This window comes from Erythrolamprus reginae, chromosome 4 (genome assembly GCF_031021105.1).
Source record: "Erythrolamprus reginae isolate rEryReg1 chromosome 4, rEryReg1.hap1, whole genome shotgun sequence".
NCBI classification, from domain to species: domain Eukaryota; kingdom Metazoa; phylum Chordata; class Lepidosauria; order Squamata; family Dipsadidae; genus Erythrolamprus; species Erythrolamprus reginae.
Window position 1 is genome coordinate 112,448,102 of NC_091953.1, and position 22,977 is coordinate 112,471,078.

Sequence of the window (22,977 nt, forward strand, 5' to 3'; positions counted from 1 at the left end):
TGGCTTATGGCCGCTATATCGCCGATAATAAAGGGAAATCCAGGAAAACCGTGAAAGATGAATATCCCCCCCTCCATCCCCATTCCTGGCAGAGGCCTCGCACCTTAGAACACCGGGGCAGGGGTGGTTTGTGTGTGTGTTTGTGGGGGGGAACTGCAGCGGCGGCTTCCTTCAGCCTGCGCGTCACAGGGAAGGCTCGGCTTGTGTTGTCCTCCAGTTCGTGGCTGTTTCTCAACTCTCTGAAGATCGCCCGCCACTTCCCGACTACAGAAAAGCCGCCGCCACCGCTGCTGACCACTGAGAGAAGCTGGTCTCTCTCAGCAGTCAGTAGCGGTGGGTTGTTAACAATACAGGGAGGGTTTTAAAAGTCCAAATACTCATTAAATACATTACAAAGGTTGCCTTTATTCCTTTTTCACCTCAGGTGGGAAAAATAGCATACCTCGGGAAATAGCGGGAACATCTGAATAGATCTGGGCAATACCTGCAGACTTTCTCTGGCTCCGAAACAACTGGGACAGAACATCTTTCGGATGGAATAGACCTCAAAGCTAAAACAAAGAGCAAGGGTTGTTTAACAGGTGGATCTGGGGGAAACCCAACGAACCAGGTTGCTTCTGGTTAGGTAGCCTAATTGTTTGCCTAGGGATGGATTTGTGAGAAGTGTCCAATCTCCATTTGGGAATTGCTTCCTACTAGATAAGGGAGTGTCCCAACCACTCTCGTAAGTTGTAAAGCATATAAAGAAGGCCAGTAGTGGTCCAGTAGTTAATGCATGGAATCAATTAACCAAGTAGTTAATTAATTAATTAACCGAGTAGTCAATGCATGGAACTCATTGCCTGACTCTGTAGTATGATCACCTAACCCCCCCAAACTTTATCCTTCGACGATCCACTGTTGACCTCACCCGATTCCTAAGAGGTCAGTAAGGGGCGTGCATAAGTGCAACAGTGTGCCTACTGTTCCCTGTCCTAACATTTCTTTCTTAACTAGTATCATGTATATAAACATATCTTTGTACAGTGTTCCCTCGATTTTCGCGGGGGATGCGTTCTAAGACTGCCCGCGAAAGTCGAATTTCCGCGAAGTAGAGATGCGGAAGTAAATGTACACTATTTTTGGCTATGAACAGTATCACAAGCCATCCCTTAACACTTTAAACCCGTAAATTATAATTTCCCATTCCCTTAGCAACGATTTAGATTATTACTCACTATGTTTATTTATTAAAGTTTATTAAAAAAAAATTTATTAAATGCAGATGAAAGTTTGGCGATGACATATGACATCATCGGGCGGGAAAAACCATGGTATAGGAAAAAACCCCGCGAATAATTTTTTAATTAATATTTTTTTAAAACCGTGGTATAGACTTTTGGCGAAGTTTGAACCCGCGAAAATCGAGGGAACACTGTATACTACCAAAATGTACTTGAATGAATGAATGAATGAATGAATGAATAAATAAATGAATAAATAAATAAATAGCATTTGTGGCAGGCTAAACAAGGCCAAAGGCTTCTGCAGAGGGATGGAGAGACAGAAAAAAAGCATATTGAGCATGCAACTCCTTTAAATAACGTTTTAAAATAATGTTCAGAAAGCAACGGCTTGATTTGTAAAGGAATAGATGTCGTTGGATAGATAGTGCTTGATGCTGTTGAAAATGGGTTCAATTCTTGGAAAATGGGTATATTAAGTAAGAACCAATGTCCATTTATATAAAAAGACAAGTTTGGGGAAAAAAAGAAAAAAAACGAAAATGGGTTTTTGAATGTGTATTCTTTCCACAGAATTCTATTTGTCTCCATATTATCTTGTGAGGTTTTTTTATCAGTGTGGCTGGCAATGGGAAAATAAATTCAATAGTAAAAGAAAACAATTCCTATGAATATCATAAAAAGTTATTAATATATTCACCTTTCCTCAAGTAGTCTACTTCTGATTTTTGCAAATGGCTGGATTCCATGTGCTGGAAGATAGAATCTAAAGATAAGTTATATTAAATGTACATCAAAATATAGGTTGCTATATAGAAACATAGAAGACTGACGGCAGAAAAAGACCTCATGATCCATCTAGTCTGCCCTTATACTATTTCCTGTATTTTATCTTAGGATGGATATATGTTTATCCCAGGCATGTTTAAATTCAGTTACTGTGGATTGACCAACCACGTCTGCGGGAAGTTTGTTCCAAGGATCTACTACACTTTCAATAAAATAATATTTTCTCATGTTGCTTTTGATCTTTCCCCCAACTAACTTTAGATTATGTCCCCTTGTTCTTGTGTTCACTTTCCTATTAAAAACACTTCCCTCCTGGACCTTATTTAACCCTTTGACATATTTAAATGTTTCGATCATGTCCTCCCTTTTCCTTCTGTCCTCCAGACTATACAGATGGAGTTCATTAAGTCTTTCCTGATACGTTTCATGCTTAAGACCTTCCACCATTCTTGTAGCCCGTCTTTGGACCGGTTCAATTTTGTCAATATCTTTTTGTAGGTGAGGTCTCCAGAACTGAACCCAGTATTCCAAATGTGGTCTCACCAGCGCTCTATATAGTGGGATCATAATCTCCCTCTTCCTGCTTGTTATACCTCTAGCTATGCAGCCAAGCATATGGCAGTGCTTCTCAGTTATTTTCTGTTATGAAAAAGTAAACATTTTGCACCCCCACAACTCTCTTCCGCCATGTATTTCGTGGCATGCCCTGCCCTGCCAACGTGCCACCCCGAAATTCCACCACACCACAAGACACGCGTCCTATCTGACACTTTATCAGTAGCTCCATGATGTTCCTTAGCATTATTATTATTTAATATTTATTAGATTTGTATGCTGCCCCTCTCTGAAGACTCGGACATTGTGTCCAGGGCAGCCCATTCTAAAAGAAAACATCTCGTGAGTTCGAGAAATTTGATTGAACTCCCGAGACATTTTCTTTTAGAGCTGGCTGTTCTGGACACAATGTCGAGGAAAGCAACGGAGGTATCGGTAGAAGTGACAGATAGGATGTGCATCCTACTCCCTGTGGCAAAAAAAAGCACATTCTCTACGGTCATGAGCAGCCCCGCCATCGCTCTAGCCCCACCCTACAGGGAGGGATGCCCCACTATTTGAGAAGCACTGCTATATGGCAACTGCAAAATAACACATACACACACTGTGTACGCAACAGGCACTGACTGACTGCAGCTTGAAGCTCTTTACAGTCATTATTACAGTTATTACACCCTTGATACTTCACCAGAAGAGCCCTTCACTCCTCCACCCGAAACAGAATACCCTACGAAACTAGACTTTCAATCCTGAGCCTTGAAAGCCTTGAACTCCGACTCCTTAAGCATGATCTAAGTATTGCTCACAAGATCATATGCTGCAACTTCCTACCTGTCAACGACTACTTCAGCTTCAATTACAACAATACATGAGCACACAACAGATGCAAGCTCAATATTAACCACTCCAAACTTGACTGTAAAAAATACGACTTTAGAAATTGTGTTGTCGAAGTGTGGAACTCATTACCGGATTCCGTAGTGTCATCCCCTAACCCCCAACATTTTACCTTTAGACTATCCACATTTGACCTCTCCAGATTCCTAAGAGGTCAGTAAGGGGCGTGCATAAGTGCACAAGAGTGCTTCCCATCCTCTGTCCTATTGTCTCTTCCATAACTCTCTATCTTTTTCTTCTATCACTATATCTCTATCTCTTCTTCTACTACTCTTTCTATGCTTTATATTATTCCTACATCTTCTCCTCTATTCTTCCATTGATTGATGTACTATGTGTATATTGCCTATAACCTCATTGTGTTTTGGACTAAATAACTAACTAACTCAATTTTAAAAAAATTATTATGTGCTTAAGAAAGCAATCTTGACAAACATCCATGGGAAGGTTTTCCAAAATACAGTGATACCTCGTCTTACAAACGCCTCATCATACAAACTTTTCAAGATACAAACCCGGGGTTTAAGATTTTTTTGCCTCTTCTTACAAACTATTTTCACCTTACAAACCCACCATCGCCACTGGGATGCCCCACTTCCGGATTTCCGTTGCCATCGAAGCACCCATTTTTGCGCTGCTGGGATTCCCCTGAGGCTCCCCTCCATGGGAAACCCCACCTTTGGACTTCCGTTGCCAGCGAAACACTCATTTTTGCGATGCTGGGATTCCCCTGCAGCATCGCAAAAACACAGAAGTCCGGAGGTGGGGTTTCCCATGGAGGGAAGCCTCAGGGAAATCCCAGCAGCGCAAAAACGGGCGCTTCAGCTGGCAAAAGGGTTGAATTTTGGGCTTGCACGCATTAATCGCTTTTCCATTGATTCCTATGGAAAACATTGTTTCGTCTTACAAACTTTTCACCTTAAGAACCTCGTCCCAGAACCAATTAAGTTTGTAAGACAAGGTATCACTATATGGGTCTCTCCCGGCTAATTTGGGATAGGAACAACAGCATTATAGCCATGATATGTATGGACAAAGTCAGAACTTTACCAAGACATGCTAGATGGAAATTTTAGAAGTCATCCTTTCAACGTATTTCAAAGATGTCATGTTGCTATTTCACAGTCTGTCCAGTTTCTCCTCTACCATAAATTTCAAATGCTGTGTATGTGGATCAAACTGGGTCTTTGAGAATCTTTTAGGGCCTTGGAAATTATCTGAGTGAAGGAACCTGATGCTCTTTTGAAGACTTAACACCATTTGATAGCAATTGATCTTTTGGAAATCTATGATCTCCAAAAATACCTAGAACTTACTGCTGTCAAGTTTTATTAAGCTGCTCCTAATGCAAGGAACGATTATATGACTTATAAATCATCAGAAGAAATAGACCATTACATAAAATAGCCTTGGGACCTGGGGAAGAACGTGAAAAAGGAAATACAGTACAAATAATTTTATAGATATAACCTATAAACGTGGCGGCTGCAATCCTTGAAGATTTTTGTGGGCTCTGAGTATATTCCTGTGCTTGGTCCAAGAAGCCCTTCAGTTTTCCAGGATGCTCTCTAACCTAGAAAATAATTTTGTTAAATGTTTAAAAGCACTCCTCGATGTAGTCTACAACAGTGTTTCTCAACCTTGGCAACTTGAAGATACATTTGGACTTCAACTCCCAGAATTCCCCAGCCAGCAAATTCTGGGAGTTGAAGTCCAAATATCTTCAAGTTGCCAAGGTTGGGAAACACTGATCTACAAGATACAGTAATGGCGAACCTTTTTCCCCTTGAGTGCTGAAAGTGTGTGTGTGCGCACTCTCACATGTGCACGAGTGCCAGCACATATAATGCAATGCCCCTCCTGCACATCCCACCCCCTGCACATATGAATGTGACCCATCGCACATGCATGCGTGCAGTGAGGGGCTGCACTTACTTCCATTTACCAAAACATCTTCGGCAGGTGGCGGGTGTGGGTGCGGAATTTGGCCACACGCGCCCGGCACGAGGGTGAAATCTCGCACGAGGAGGCACGCGACCATGAGATTTTGGTGGTTTTCAGTGGTTTTTTTGCTTCTGTGCATGCGTGGCCGCAAAAAATTGGCAAAAATAGCTGAAAACTCGCAGTCGCGTCTATCCTAGTGTGAGATTTCGCTTCCTGCACATGCGCAGGAAGCAAATCTCATGCTAGGCGCATGCGCCCAAACACGGATCAGCTGGAGCTGCAATTTTCGTTACCAGAATGGCATTTAACCCACCCATTCTGGGAGCTGCCCATTACTGCATGCGTGACTCCCGACCCCCCCATTTTGGCCTCACATCCCAAAACAGTGGTGAGAGAAGGAAAAAGTCTCTTTCCCCAAATGGAGCTGGTGGGGTGGTGGTGTTATTTATTTATTTGTTTGTTTCTTTGTTTGTTTATTATATTTCTTTATTTCTTTATTTCTTTATTTCTTTATTTCTTTATTTCTTTATTTCTTTATTTCTTTATTTCTTTATTTCTTTATTTCTTTAGTTCTTTAGTTCTTTAGTTCTTTAGTTCTTTAGTTCTTTAGTTCTTTAGTTCTTTAGTTCTTTAGTTCTTTAGTTCTTTAGTTCTTTAGTTCTTTAGTTCTTTAGTTCTTTAGTTCTTTAGTTCTTTAGTTCTTTAGTTCTTTAGTTCTTTAGTTCTTTAGTTCTTTAGTTCTTCTTTCTTTTTTTATGTATTTATTTATGTATTTATTTATGTATTTATTTATGTATTTATTTATTTTATTTATTTATTTATTTTATTTATTTATTTTATTTATTTTATTTATTTTATTTATTTTATTTATTTTATTTATTTTATTTATTTTATTTATTTTATTTATTTTATTTATTTTATTTATTTTATTTATTTTATTTATTTTATTTATTTTATTTATTTTATTTATTTTATTTATTTTATTTATTCATTCATTCATTCATTTATTTATTTATTTGATTTTTTTTTAAAATGCCACCCTTTTTCTTAGACTCAGGGCGGCTTACAACATGTTAGCAATAGCACTTTTTTAAACAGAGCCAGCATATTGCCCCCAACAATCCGGGTCCTCATTTTACCCACCTAGGAAGGATGGAAGGCTGAGTCAACCTGGAGCCGGTGATGAGATTTGAACTGCTGATCTACAGATCTACAGTCAGCTTTAGTGGCCTGCAGTACAGCACTTTACCTGCTGCGCCACCCCGGCTCTCTTTTGTGCCCAAAAAGTGCTTGGGTGGAATCTCCAGTGATCTGGGAAGGCACGGGCTGTAGAAAGTGAGGAGAAAGCCTGAGCTTGTCTGACCTAGAAATCAGCTGGCCAGTAGGAGGCGTTGGTACATGTGCAGTGGAGCTGAGCTGGTCAACGGCTTGCATGCCTGCAGAGATGTCTCCGAATGCCATTTGTGGCACATGTGCCATAGGTTCGCCATCCCATACTTAGGGCATTCTTTCCCACCTTTGTGCCATCAAGATATTTTGGAAGCCCATTCCTTAACATTATTATTATTATTATTATTATTATTATTATTATTATTATTATTATTATTATTATTTATTGGATTTTATGCCGCCCCTCTCCGCAGACTCGTCTAAACATGTGTAAAAGGTACCCTGTTTTCCCTAAAAACAAAACATACCCTGATAATAAGCCCCTATCAGGCTTTTAAGTGCATGGCAATAAGGGTAAACACTTATTTCAGGGTTCAAAAAATATAAGTCAGGGTCTTATTTTCGGGATAACATGGTACTAGATTGGAGAAAGAAGCACCAGAATGGTTCTCTCTTTGGATGTTTTGTCTAATGAATATAATAGTATCTTTAAAAAAAATATATAATTTATATATTTTTTCTTAAACACCCAATAGTGCTTGGTTAACAATATATTGTCCGGAACATTATACTTTTACACACAATTCTAATAAGGATACTACTATTTAAATATATATAATCATAATATTTCAACTTCTAACATTTGTATAAACATAGTAATTAGAATATGTTTTATTATATTTCAGTATACATAATTCTATTTCCCCAATTTCTACTTTCTAATTCTTTTTTTTAACACTTAATAAAATAACCAACATGTTAAAAAAAAAATCTTAAAAAATCCATCATCTCACGTCCTTTTTAGAATTTCATCTCTTAACTTTTAACTTTTAAGTGAATGTTTCTCCCCTGGTATCTTGTAACTTCTTTCATCATGTAGATTTAATCTAAATATTTTATCTGCTACAACATCTATCCATTGCTGTTGGCTATCACCATTCTGCAGTTCCCCCATCATTTTTTGTATGAAAATCCATGTCAAGAAGACCCCACATGTGAATATATTATTACTGAAAAATTAAGTGCATATGAACAAAGCCTTAGGCTATACAGTATATGTTGGATTCTCCTTCTCTAGGAGAAATAATGTGATTTCCTTGCACCACATGCTGAGATTGTCAAAGATGGGGAAGACCTATTGGAGAGGTGGAGAAAACCAATATGCTTCAACAGTATATGCTCTGTGTGATGGGCAGAGCTGGTGTGAGCATTTTGCCTGGGTAGCGCACAGAGAAATCTTTCTTCCTAATAACAAGAAAAGGCAAAAACACAATATCTGCGAATAGATTCCTACCTGGTTGGGGAAACTGCTGTAGGATAAATGGCTTATTAGGGAGCATCCATACTAAACAAAGAAAGCCTCTCCCCCCCCCTCTCACTTCTTCTAAATTTCTATATCTATCCATCATTTTAGAAGCTTAGAACTAAGACGCTTCAAACATGATCTAAGTATTGCCCACAAGATCATATGCTGCAACGTCCTGCCTGTCAAAGACTACTTCAGCTTCAACCACAACAACAGAAGAGCCCACAACAGATACAAGCTAAATATTAACCGCTCCAATTTGACTGTAAAAAATACGACTTTAGTAATCGAGTTGTCGAAGCGTGGAATTCACTACCGGACTCTGTAGTATCATCCCCTAACCCCCAACACTTTACCCTTAGACTATCCATGGTTGACCTCACCAAGTTCCTAAGAGGTCAGTAAGGGGCATACATAAGTGCACCAGAGTGCCTACCGTCCCCTGTCCTCTTCACTCCTATTGTCTCTCCTATATTTCATATATCTTCTCTTCTATACCTATATCTTTTTCTGCTATTCTCTCAAAGTTATATTTCACTCCTTTATTTTCTCTTCTCTACACCCTTTAATACATTCTACCTGATTATATCCTCTATAACCCTCATTGTGTATTATTGTGTATTGGACAAAACAAACAAACAAACACATACATAAAATCTCATGTCCTTTTTAGAATTTCAGCTTTTAACTTTTTAACTTTTAACTTTTAAGTGAATGTTTCTCCCCTGGTATCTTGTAACTCCTTTCATCATGTTTATTTAATCTAAATATTTCAACTGCTACAACATCTGCCTCTTGCTGTAGGATCTCTAGAGTACCATTCTGCAGTTTCCTAACTTTACTCAATGATTTGGAATCAATAGATTAAAAACAAAGGAGCAATGTAGGACTAAAAAGAGCCCAATATGCTTTAATAGGCTTACCAGATGCATACAGAACACATTCCAAAAGTTCTCATTGTCATTTTCCGTCCATCCCAAGAAGGTTTTGCAAAGTTGTAAACTGTTAGTACGAGACTGCAAATCCAGAGAAAATAATAAAAATGGTCCTCAGAGTGAATAGATCAGCATTTGAATAATAAAAGGGAAGAAAAGCAAGAACATTCTTTAGCAAGATATTACAAGCAAAATGTTTATCAAAGTAATAAAGAAAAAGTATCCAGAGTACACTACGTATAGTTTGTTATGTCTTGATATATAGTTTGCTTGTATCCTTAAGGGTTTATATTGATATTGATTGTTTCCTGATTGCTTATTTGTACCCTGTGACAGGGGTGGGCAGCAGGCAGGACGGGGTAGAATGCAGTTCCACAGGCAGAAATGAAGATGTGTGCAGCTCCAGCTGATCGGCGGCTGTCACTTCCTGGATTACTGGGTCTCGGCTTGGCTCTTTTTTCTCTCTCTGCTGCTGTTGCGTCTGCACTCCTTGCTTTTTTCCTCTTTCCTCCTTCCTGGCCTCGGACGAGCTTCCCTCTCTCCTGCCCGGCTCCCCTCCAGCCTTACACGCAGCCACCTCCTGCCTGAGGTGCAAGCAGAAGGCGTGGGTGGAAGCAGCACTGACAGCATTTATGCAGGGTGGGGTGACCCAGGAAGGAGAGCGCTGGAAACGCGAAGGAAATTGTCACCCCAGCGAGCGACACTGGTAAGGCTGTAAGTCGAGGACTTAACAGTTCACTTGAATGATGATGATCGTTCAAGCCACTCCCACCTGGTCACATGGCCGGCAAGCCACTCCTACCCAGTCACATGACCATTAAGCCACACCCACAAAATAAGCCGCACCCACAGCGTGGCAGTAAAATTTTTGGCTGCCCATTAATGCCCTATGACAATCATTAAGTGTTGTACCTCATGATTCTTGGCAAATGCACCTTTTCTTTTATGTTCACCGAGAGTATATGCATCAAAGACAAATTCCATGTGTGTCTAATCACACTTGGCCAATAAAGAATTTTATTTTATTCTTTCAGGAAAGTTTTCTTTGTTTTGAGCTTTAACGTTAAGAGGGACATTTCTGACCTTTACTATGACAAATGCTTTTAAATTAAATCAGAGTGGCATGTGGAAAAATGATACAAATATGATAAAATTGCTATATATGATTTTCAATTCATGAGCATTTTCAACCCATGAGCATTTTCTATATTGAAAATGTTGCTTTTCCTTCTCTCAAATAAGACAGTTGTTTAAATTTGACATTATTTAAATTTTTTGGAGAATTATATTTTATTATGTTCAGGTTTCAAGGTGTATATTGTGCAGGAAAGTCTCTAAGTTAAATGTAAAAAAAAAAAAGTCAAAACAGAATTTACAAGTGTGCAATGGAAACCCTGCCCCCCTTTTTTCCTTGTGTCACATGCAAAAATTAATGGGCTGTGTTCATGCAGTTGTTGTTACACTTTGAGTTTATTTATATCACTCTGTTTCTGCCCCTGTTGTGGGCATTCATAGAGGAGACCCAGAGAGAAAATGATGTCGCATACATCACAATGCCTTTGCTCAAAAACACAAAGGATGTAATGTTTATTCATCTTACAATGTTCACATAGTTTGTGTTATCATTTCATAATGTTTGTGCTGCTATCATACTCATCTTTATCCTTCTCCTCTTAAATATACGATGGATAATTACTAAGGAAATGGCAGTACAGTGTTCCCTCGATTTTCGCGGGTTCAAACTTTGCGAATAGCCTATACTATGGTTTTTCAAAAAATATTAATTAAAAAATACTTCGCGGTTTTTTTCTATACCACGGTTTTCCCCGCCCGATGATGTCATACATCATCAGCAAACTAATAATTTTTGCAAATAAATAACAAAAAAAAATTATTGTTAATAAATAATTGTTTATAAATATCAGGATTACTAAGTGTCTTATTCAATGGTGAATACCAGTAATAATGGTGAGTAAATTGTTGTTAAGGGAATGGGAAATGGTAATTTAGGGGATTAAAGTGTTAAGGGATGGCTTGTGATACTGTCCATAGCCAAAAATGGTGTATTCGTGGAAATTCGACTTTCGCGGGCGGTCTCGGAACGCATCCCCCGCGAAAATCGAGGGAACACTGTATTAATTAAAAATAATGTGATGGGAGAATTTAGAGAAATAAAACAAGCAGCGAAAGAAAGCGCTCAGGCGGTAATAGTCTTGGGTTGGAAGGATGCGATAAAATGGACAATACATGGTGGATCACATTCAACTTGAGATTATGGATAAAAGGATGGATTTGGTTAATGAAACTGATTTGCAACAACTGATGGGACGATGGGACAAAGTAAGAGGATATATGGCGAGAAGAATCCGAGACCAAGCTACAAGAAACAAATTCGAATCACTTTATAATATGTAAATAGATATTTTGCTCTTGGGTTAAAATGGTTTATACAAGAAACACCCCTGATTTGGTGGTGGGCTATGAATATTTGTCTGGTGGTGGGCACAATTCACAAAGCACTTGTTTTATGTTGTGTGTATGTTTATATTGTAAAAAATCAATAAAAATATATTTTTAAAAATCTTTACCCTTCTCCTCCCTCTCCTCCTCCTCCTCCTCTTCCTATTACTACTACTACTACTACTATTACTACTAGGTTGAACTAGTTGTGTACAAATATGTACAACTTGGCTTACATTTATCACATCTAGATGTGGATCTTCTAGATTTAGCATCAGTGTAAGAATACTCTTGAGAACCTGATCCTGCACAAAGGCTTTGTCTTTCGGGTCAAAAGTCTTCAAGATGTCTTGGAACAGTTGATTTGCAGCACAACATATATTGTTCCGCCTCTGGAATTTCAGAAGTAAAGGAAATACTTCAATTTCTATCAGACTTGTAAATATCAACTTTGGAAGCAAAACAAAGACCTAGTTTTTAAAGCTATTTTCTCTTAGCCTCCTTCCTAAGGAAAAGTGGCATAAAATAAATGAATTTATTAATGAGGAGAAAGGGAGATGCTTTATGCCAGGCCCTTATTGTTATTTCTCCTACAATAGAGGAAAAATAAAAGACATTTTAAAAAGATTTCCCAAATCCACCATTTTTCTATTTATCCTCCCAATTTGAAAAGTCTCCCTTACGTGAACAAATAATATCTTCTAAACTTACATCTGCCAAGAGTGGATGAAGCTGTTTGACAATCTTTAGAAGTACATGGCTGATAGTTTTGTGATGTACAACCTCCTTGGTTATGACCTCAATAGCTGTCAATGTCACCTTCTCATCAGAATCGTTGAAGCTTGGAAGTATACCCAGGATTAAAGGTGTGAGTTCTTTCCTCTGAAAAGGATCAACACTCATTCTTTTGCGCGTGTGTGTATTTGTCTATTTGATATAATTTAATACCACTATTCTTGAATAGATCAGCAAACGTGTGTGCTAAATATAATAAAACCTTTTTCTAGGACTTGAAAGTTTATGATATAATTCTTCCCAAAATTGTAGGCAGCAAAGAAGGACTTCTAGTGAACTAGGCTACAAAAATGCGAAGGCATTTACTGCCTTATTAATATTTGAAGAGGCAAGAAATTGTGCTTTTATGATCTATTTATTTACTTACAAGATTTATCTCTGCATCAATCAATAAATGCATGCAGTAGGGGGCGTGCATAAGTGCACCAGCGTGCCTTCCGTTCCCTGTCCTAATGTTTCTCTCTTACTAGTATCATGTATATAAACATTGTTATATCTTTGTATACTACCAATCCGTCCTTGACAAAATAATAAAATAAAACAAAATAAAATAAATGGACTTTCAATCTCACTTCTAAGGCAAGAGGTTAGTGATCTGTCTCAAAGAAACTTAGTGTTTTATAGATCAAAAACGGTAGCTTAAATTGTCCTTGGAAATAAATAGCTCAATCAATGCAGTTGATCCCAAAGAGTAATAAATAGTTCTCTTTTAGAAGAAAACTGCATGCAATGTTCTGAGCATATTAAAGTTGCCAAAATCTTTTCAAGGCAGTTTCAAGATAAGGCATTATTCACAGTAGCCTGACTGAATAGTTCCAGCACCAAATTAGCTTCATTAACGACCTCTGCGATCATATCACAAGCAACTGTGTTCTTTTCGCCGACGATGTAAAACTATTCAACACCACGGACAACACATCTACTCTCCAAAAAGACCTCGACTTTGTCTCAGGTTGGTCTAACACCTGGCAACTTCAAATATCAACCAACAAATGTTCTACCCTCCACATCGGCAAAAAGAATCCAAACCTCATATATAAACTGAATAAACAAAATCTCACAGCCAACCCCCACTCAGTAAAAGACCTTGGAATACTAATATCAAATGACCTAAGTGCTAAAGCCCACTGCAACAATATCGCCATAAAGGCTTCCAGAGTTGTTAACCTGATCCTACACAGCTTCTGCTCCGGCAATCTCACACTACTCACCAGAGCCAACAACATTTTTGCCAGACCCATCCTTGAATACAGTTCATCTGTCTGGAACCCATTCCACATCTCGGACATCAACACCCTAGAAAATGTCCAAAGATACTTCACCAGAAGAGCCCTTCACTCCTCCACTCGAAACAGAATTCCCTACGAAAGCAGACTATCAATCCTAGGTCTAGAAAGCTTAGAACTATGACGCCTAAAACACGATCTAAGTATTGCCCACAAAATCACATGCTGCAACATCCTGCCTGTCAATGACTACTTCAGCTTCAACTGCAACAACACAAGAACACGCAACAAATTCAAACTTAATATTAATCGCTCCAAGCTTGACTGTAAAAAATATGACTTCAGCAATCGAGCTGTTGAAGCGTGGAACTCATTACTGGACTCAGTAGTGTCAACCCCTAACCCGCAACATTTCTCCCTTAGACTATCCACGATTGACCTCTCCAGGTTCCTAAGAGGTCAGTAAGGGGCGTACATAAGTGCACTAGTGTGCCTTTCGTCCCCTGTCCAATTGTCTCTCCTTATCTCATATATCTTTTCTATATCTTATATCTTTCATATATCTTCTCCTCTATTTTTATATCTTTTCTTTATATATAATACTTCATGGCTATTCTCTTCAATATGTATTGTGTATTGGACTAAATAAATAAATAAATAAATAAATAAATAAATAAATAAATAAATAAATAAATAAATAAATAAATAAATAAATAAATAAATTTCTTCAGAAACAACTGATCTATTCATTATGTTAATCTTATTCATAAGTTAAATTTTTCTTCAAACATACAAATAATGTATCAGATTCAATCACTGATGGGGGGATCTGGGAATGTGTTGAAATTCAAAAATTTTGGAAGGAAGTACAGAATGAAATTAACAATATGCTAAACATTAATTGGATAATCACGAAAGAATTAGCAACACTAGTTAAACATGGGGAATTACGATAATTTAAAGAAATCAAAACAGCAGCTTTGGAAAGCGCTCAAGCAGTAGTGGTACTAGGGTGGAAGGATAGTAATAAATGGACAATCCAGAATTGGTACTGGTATATGGTGGACCACATCCACTTCGAAATTATGGAAATAAGATTAAATAACTTTGATGAAAATAAATTGGAGTAGCTGATGGCATGATGGAATAAGGTGAAAAACTATATCATAAGTAGAATTTATGACGACAATGTGAAAAATAAATTCCAATCACTTTTTGTATGTAAAGAAATGTAAACCGGAGCCAAGGAAGAAATTGAAATTTACTGTAAATAATTTAACCCCCTAAATGGTGGTGGGGTTTATTGGTGTTGGGCACTTTTTCTTTAAGATTTGTTTGTTTGTTTGTTTGTTTGTTGTAATAAAAATTTACTAAAAATATTTTTTTAAAAATCACTGATGGGGGAAAACATTATTGTCACTCACGTTTTGCAGGTGCTGGATTACGTTCCCCATGCCATGAAGACTGAGCCAGCGGTAGGTTGGGTTGGAATCAATCTGCCAACTCTTTAATAAACTCAGGATATAATGCTTTTGTAGCACTGTATAGGTACACTCAGAAGAAAGAAGCTGAACAACATAAATCAGAAAATATGTGTCAGAAAACTGGAGCACTTCATCTATCCCCCATTAGCTGTGGAAAGATAAAGATGGAATCAGGGTTGTATTTTTAGGGAAGGAGGTTAAGATGGCAGCCATCCCTCCTCTATTGAAGGACATTTTAAGGGCTTTGCTATGAGTACCCTAATGACTTTTTTGCCCTCTGGGATGCCCTTGGGGGGCCCGACTCTGATTTCCTAACCCTTCCCTGATTCTATTTCCTCTATTTTTTTCCACATCTATTTTTAACTCATCCCTCTCAGAAAAAGCAGCAAGTGAGGCATTAGGAATTTGTTCATTTATTGGTTAAAAGGCTATGTAATGTTACAGGATAGAAAGGAGAACAGAAACATCGGTGTATAATCTTGAGATGTCCTAAGAAAAAAGAATTCTATTTTCCCTTATAATGTTTTTTTAATAACATTCAACACAATTCAACGGACACAATTCAAAGTGTTGGTAATGACCTGTAAGACCCTACATGGCACCGGACCAGATTACTTGGGGGACCGCCTTCTGCCGTATGAGCCCTAGCGACCAGTTAGGTCCCACAGAGTCAGCCTCCTTCAGATCCCATCAACTAGACAATGTCGCTTGGTGGGGCCTAGAGGAAGAGCCTTCTCTGTGGGGGCCCCGGCCCTCTGGAATCAGTTCCCCACAGAGATTTGCATTGCCCTCCACCCTCCTTGCCTTCCGCAAGAGTCTCATTAATGCCACCATGCTTGGAGCAATTAGATCTTGGCCCCCTGGCCAGCAAATGTTTTGTATGATTACTGTCTGAACAGGTAAGATAGATTTTTAACTTTATTGGGGATTTTAGATTAGTTTACCTAATTTTAATTAATTGGATTAGACACTGTATTTTATTGTTTCCTTTTATATGTTGTAAGCTGCCCTGAGTCCTCTTTAGCCAGGATGAAATTTAGAATATTAGTTTGCCAAATGGGCAGGTGGTAAGACTTATAGACAGGAACCATTATAGTATCTATCTATCTATCTATCTATCTATCTATCTATCTATCTATCTATCTATCTATCTATCTATCTATCTATCTATCATCTATCTATCTATCATCTATCTATCTATCTATCTATCTATCTATCTATCATCTATATCTATCTATCATCTATCTATCTATCTATCTATCTATCTATCTATCTATCTATAATCTATCTATCTATCTATCTATCTATCATCTATCTATCTATCTATCTATCTATCATCTATCTATCTATCTATCTATCATATCTATCTATCTATCTATCTATCTATCATCTATCTATCTATCATCTATCTATCTATCTATCTATCTATCTATCTATCATCTATATCTATCTATCATCTATCTATCTATCTATCTATCTATCTATCTATCTATCTATAATCTATCTATCTATCTATCTATCTATCATCTATCTATCTATCTATCTATCTATCATCTATCTATCTATCTATCTATCATATCTATCTATCTATCTATCTATCTATCTATCATCTATCTATCTATCTATCTATCTATCTATCTATCTATCTATCTATCTATCTATCATCTATCTATCTATCTATCATCTATCTATCTATCTATCTATCATCTATCTATCTATCTATCTATCTATCATCTATCTATCTATCTATCATCTATCTATCTATCTATCTATCTATCTATCTATCTATCTATCTATCTATCTATCTATCTATCTCTATGAAGGTCTTGGCATATTCAGGTTTCTTCCCATGTAAGTTTCAGAGATTCCTGGCAAAGTTTCGATGAAGTCCTACTCGTCATCTTCAGGGGCTGGTGCTTTTGGCTTTGTGCTAGGACCTCATTGAAACGTCACCAGGAATCTCTGAAATGTACACAGGAAGAAACCCGAATATGCCAAGACCTTCATACCTATACCCGTGAAAATCTACGAAATATACAGTATATATTAACCAATGCATCAATCATCATATAAATAAATGAAACCATAAATGCCTATCAACTGTGATATCATATCTATCATATCTTCTCACAGAAGTATTTATGGCAATCAAAAATATAAAGATAGCAGTCACCATTGCATGCGTAAAGCCTGGTCCCTTTTTGTGTGCGCTGCACAAGGCTACAATCTTTTTGGAAACCGTCCTCTGTATCCCTGAATGCTCAGGGTTTCGTATGTCATTTCCTAGCTAGAGCTGCAAATCTACTCCTAAGTGCTTATGCTTAATCTGCCCCAAACAGCTACACGAAGGAGAAAATAAACCTACTGCGGTGAAAAAGGCCATTGCTGTTAATTTCTGTTGATCATCCCCATGATGGAGAAATGGTATCACCTTGGTGAACACCGCGTAATCAAGCCCATGGTGATGCTTGACAAGAGCTCTGGAAGAATAACATTAATCAAATTATTGCATATCACAGTCATGGTGAACTCTACACATGAGTTTTCCTTCCCCCCCCCCCATGGTTTACCTGGCCAAGAGGAGAACACCTTCAAGGTAATTCTCTGGGGAAGATAGAAGTTCCCAGTTTTCTGTGAGAGTCGTAAAACAGGTCTGTGTTGACCTCTCCCTTTTAATCAAGGCTTTTAATGTTTCCATGGTACAGCTGAATTAAGGACAAGAAAAGTATTTGATTGGCATTATATATATACTGTGAAGGGATTGGATACTGAACTCTACTGTACTAATCTACTGTACCTACTGTTAGCCTAGAGGTTAATTCTCTGCCTTACAAGGCAGAAGCTGCCGGATCAAATCCCAGTAAGGGTATGGCTAGCTGATGAGGCCAGAACAAGGCCGAAATAGTGCTATCCTAGTCTCCCTTAATTTTAAAAATTCAGCAAAAACATGTGATATATATACAGTGATACCTCGTCTTACAAACTTAATTGGTTCCAGGACGAGGTTCTTAAGGTGAAAAGTTTGTAAGATGAAACAATGTTTCCCATAGGAATCAATGGAAAAGCGATTAATGCGTGCAAGCCCAAAATTCACGCCTTTTGTCAGCCGAAGTGCCCGTTTTTGTGCTGCTGGGATACCCCTGAGGTTCCCCTCCATAGGAAACCCCACCTCTGGACTTCTGTGTTTTTGCGATGCTGCAGGGGAATCCCAGCAGGGGAATCCCAGCATCGCAAAAACAAGCGCTTCGCTGGCAACGGAAGTCCAGAGGTGGGGTTTCCCAGCGAAGGGAGCATCAGTGAAATTGCAGCATCGCAAAAACACCGAAGTCCTCGAAACCCCACCTCCAGACCTCTGTGTTTTTGCGATGCTGCAATTTCACTGAGGCTCCCCTTGCTGGGAAACCCCACCTCCGGACTTCCGTTGCCAGCGAAGCACCCGTTTTTGCGCTGCTGGGATTTCCCTTCTGGGATTCCCCTGCAGTATCACAAAAACACGGAAGTTCAGAGGTGGGGTTTCCTTGGATGGGAGCCTCAGGGGGAACCCAGCAGCGCAAAAATGGGTGCTTCGCTGGCAACGGACGTCTGGAGGCAGGGCATCCCAGCAGCGGCGGTGGGTTTGTAAGGTGAAAATAGTTTGTAAGAAGAGTCAAAAGAATCTTAAACCCTGGGTTTGTATCTTGAAAAGTTTGTATGACGAGGCGTTTGTAAGACGAGGTATCACTGTATATATATGTTTTTTTATGTCGGATCACCCTGGTATATTGAAGGAACATCACAGCTCCTTTTTGCCTCTAGGCCCAACTCAGGGCCATTTCAAGGCAGTTAATTTATTCATAGCCAACAACTATATTCTCTATGTATCACATGTTTTTTGCTGACATTTTTTAAAATTAAGGGAGACTAGGATGGTCCCATTTCAGCCTTGTTCTGGCCTCATCAGCTAACCACACCCTTACTGGGATTTGATCCGGCAGCTTTTGCCTTGTAAGGCAGAGAATTAACCTCTAGGCCACCAGACCTGATCCCTTCAGCTCTGTACCAGGGAGGGACTATATGTTTCTTTATGTCGAATCACCCTGGTATATTGAAGGAACGTCACAGCTCCTTTTTGCCTCTAGGCCCATTTCAGCAAAAAACATGTGATACATACAGAATATAGTTGTCGGCTATGAATAAATTAACTGCCTTGAAATGGCCCTGGGTTGGGCTTGATACTCAATGTTTCTGAATCCTGAACTTACTTCTCAATGTATTTAATGTTCAGCCATAATTGATGATTAGTCACAACATGTGCAAATCATTCTTTCAAGGTTAAGGAACTTTCTAGGAGAACATTTTAATTTCTCTCATGCTGATGTACACAGGCATCAATATCTCTACAAGTCTGTCTCCTGAAGAAATAGGGGGGATTTATTATGTAATATCTGACATGGATGTTACCCTTTCTGTATCCCACTAGTTACCTTATGTAATGCGATGTTTTGAGGATCTCCTCCTGCTCGTAGTCAGCCTCCAAGGAGCTCACCAAGTAGTGCAGTTGAATGACCAGGAAAATTATCACAGAGACGTAAAAGCTATTCATAGGTACTTTGCATCTCTTATCCTTAAATATTATGCCTAGAGCCTTTGTTGCCTAACAAAAGAATATATATAAACACAATATCTAAATTATAGACAGTTTGGTGTTTACTGTCAAATACATAGCATACATTATTTGGATTCTCAAATGAGTAGGTAACCATGGAAGAAACTCACAGCCAGAGGGAAAAAGGAAGTATTATTATCCTTGAAATTTAGGTCCGGGACCAGGTCTTCAGATCTGAGGCTGGGTCTTCTTTTTAGGACTTCAAGGAGTTTGGCAAGGACCTGGAGTCTGACAGGTTGTTTAGCTTGGCCCAGGGCTTCCCAAATTTGAGTAACATGTCTGAAAATTAAAATTGAAAACAAGACACAAAAATATTTTTAAAGACATTGGTGATTACTTCCTCCAACTTAGTTTGGAACAAAGTCCCAAATGTGATTTTTCAAGAGGCAACTGGACTTTCTGGTTTTTCTTTGAAGGCATTTCACTTCTTACCCAAGAAGTCTTCAAAGAAAAATCAGAACGTCCATTTACCTCTTGAAAAAGCACTTTTGGCACAACCATGATCTGGTTAACCGAGGAGCTCCATAAACATTTGGGATAAAGTGTTATGTTGGAGAGAAAGACAAAGAGGCAGACATTGAAATGAAATTACAGGCACAAATGCAGACAAAAACTGAAACTTCCTCCACATCTGGAAAACAATTGGCTATTAAATGTTGTGGTTAGCTCTGGCCCAACTCCTGCCCCAAGGAATGTGCAGGTGGATATGGGGGAGACATCCACATGCCGCAGGCCTGTTTTGCTCCCAATGGAATCTGCCGATGAAGCCTCCTCTGACCAAGACAGCATGAGTGATAGGGAAGAGGGGAGTTTGGCAGACAGCCCAGGAGGAGATCAATCATCTGTATCATCTTTGGATTCTGAACACGAATTAATGACACATCCACGCATGCATAGAGTGATGCATAGGAGACAACAACTAAAGGATTATTACAAGAAAAAATGAGGCCACCTGTGGTTGGGTGGGGCTGCTGTAATTAGGGCTGCTGCTATAAATAGCAGCGTGTGGGTTTGGCCGTTGTGAAAGAGTATCTGATCGCAGTTTGAAGGCATGCAGCCCTCCTTCAGTGGGTTGCCCTCTAGGGAGGCACAGCATGCCATGATTGTCACATCAGAATGAAATGACAGAGAGAAAGTTTTCTCGATGGGAGGACGACCTTGAATGCCTCAAGACCTCTCCTACTTATTGTGTATTCACAGTTCTGACATGTGGTACAGAATAACCAATTGCGAACGCCACATACATTAAACCATTCTCCAGCAACTATTTACTTTTGTACCTTATAAGGCAAGCTTCTCAGAAGCTACATTCCTTCCCTTGATTGTGTGATTGCAAAGGAATGTCAGTAATGCATACCGTATATTTCCTTATATGCGAGTTCTATAGGTTTTCTTTAAATGCTTTCCATACATGGTCATGATTCTGCAGAATGCTTGCTCAGCCTGGGCTGCCTTTCCATAGAGGAAGAATTAAGATTTTATTCAGCACATAATTTAGGCTTAAAACATCACTCTCCAGCAATATTTTATTTCCAAATTTCAGTGCTTAAAAATCTATGATTACAACAGCAGTTTGTCAGGAATCCTGGGTTGCTGGTTTCTGGACTTTGCTTGTTGATTTTTCACACGTTTAAAAACAAAGCAGAGCAACGTGTGTGTGTGTGTGTGTGTCTCACTTTGTTGGAAGAAGAAGGGGTGTGAAGTTTCTTCACAGCTGCTAGCTAAGTACTTAATGACTGCTTAAGGTTAATTGCACAGACTACCCAGTTGTTTTGGGACGAGTGCTCTTTGCAATACAAAAAGAGTGCTTAGTTTATTTTGACTTTTGGGATAAAGGACATTGTTTTGAATTTTCAAACGTGTGTGTGTCTGAAATTTGTACCCTTGAATTTTCGGGAGGCTCCTACCAGAACATTAAAGATGGCAGAGGATACATATGTGACTTGTTTTTTAAACTACAAAGATTAGAAAAGTATTTTAAAGGAGCAACTTGTTACTGTTTTTCACCCAAACTGAGACATTGTTGTTTTTAGTAACCACAGGTCCAGCTTATACAAGCCAGTTCGGATGCTGCCTTTCTGTTCCCAGCATCCTTCTCCTGAAACATTTGTGAATTGGTCCCTGCTTCATCTTTTTAATAATTGGAGCGGCAAAGAAAACACACTCTATGCTGTTGAAGCATACACTGAAGGCTCATGAAAGTTCAGCTGAGTAATGCAGAAGGAGACAAATAACATAGGATTCTTTGTATTAATAAAGTCAATGTTCAATGAACAATTTGTGTATTTGGGTCTCCAGGAGGCAATCTTATAACATAGCACCTTGAAAAGAACAATCTCAGAAACCATCATTGCAGTGCAGTTTCCCCTGAATTTAGTTTTATGTCATGCAACCGAATTCAAGTTTATCCAAATCTGATCACAGAGGATTAATTCTTAGGTTATGCATTTCAAATGTATGTTTTCAGCAACTTGCTTTGGAAAATTGCTGTTCTTCTTATTTATGACTATATTCCAACTAATGATTTATAGCATGGTCTAACCATTGTTTTGCCAACCTAAAGCTTGTCTGTTTTACTGTTGGCACAAGAATTAAAGGGTGGTTCCAGAAAATGTTCAAAATTCTAATTAGAAAATAGTCCAAGACTGAACATGGAATTCTTCAGAAGATGAAATTTGTACAGTATAATCATATCAATGTGTACAGTATAATTGTATCAACTGTATCATCACAAGCAACTGTGTTCTTTTTGCAGACGATGTAAAACTCTTCAACGCCACTGATAACATAACTACTCTACAAAAAGACCTAGACTCAGTTTCTGACTGGTCCAACACATGGCAACTCCAAATCTCAACCAGCAAATGCTCTGTCCTACATATTGGCAAAAAGAATCAGAACTTCAAATACAAACTTAATAAACAAATTATCACAGATAATCCCCACTCGGTCAAGGACCTCAGAATACTAATAACTAAAGATCTAAGTGCTAAAGCCCACATCAACAACATCGCTAAGAAGGCCTCAAGAGTTGTTAATCTAATCCTACATAGCTTCTGCTCTGGAAATCTCACACTACTTACCAGAGTTTACAAAACTTTCGCCAGACCCATCCTTGAATACAGCTCATCTGTTTGGAACCCATATCACATCTCAGACATTAACACCCTTGAAAATGTTCAAAGATACTTCACAAGAAGAGCCCTTCATTCCTCCACTTGAAACAGAATACCCTACGAAACTAGACTTACAATCCTGGGTCTTGAAAGTTTAGAACTAAGACGCCTTAAACAAGATCTAAGTATTGCCCACAATATCATATGCTACAA

The 22,977-nt window shown here is 38.6% G+C and overlaps 1 protein-coding gene across 1 annotated transcript in view; it reads right to left on the reverse strand.

Annotated features, from left to right (window-relative positions):
- Positions 1–420: 420 nt before the first annotated feature.
- The window catches only part of LOC139167161 (maestro heat-like repeat-containing protein family member 6), a 28,215-nt gene continuing 5,658 nt past the window's right edge, over positions 421–22,977 (reverse strand). Inside the window, exons 4-14 of the mRNA XM_070751582.1 lie at positions 19,759–19,927; positions 19,467–19,636; positions 17,574–17,708; positions 17,369–17,483; positions 14,944–15,087; positions 12,210–12,380; positions 11,735–11,890; positions 9,027–9,119; positions 4,935–5,037; positions 1,924–1,989; positions 421–551 (exon numbers count right to left, since the gene is read on the reverse strand). Coding sequence (XP_070607683.1) covers positions 421–551; positions 1,924–1,989; positions 4,935–5,037; positions 9,027–9,119; positions 11,735–11,890; positions 12,210–12,380; positions 14,944–15,087; positions 17,369–17,483; positions 17,574–17,708; positions 19,467–19,636; positions 19,759–19,927 — 1,453 coding nt within the window. The remainder of the gene's footprint in view (positions 552–1,923; positions 1,990–4,934; positions 5,038–9,026; positions 9,120–11,734; positions 11,891–12,209; positions 12,381–14,943; positions 15,088–17,368; positions 17,484–17,573; positions 17,709–19,466; positions 19,637–19,758; positions 19,928–22,977) is intronic.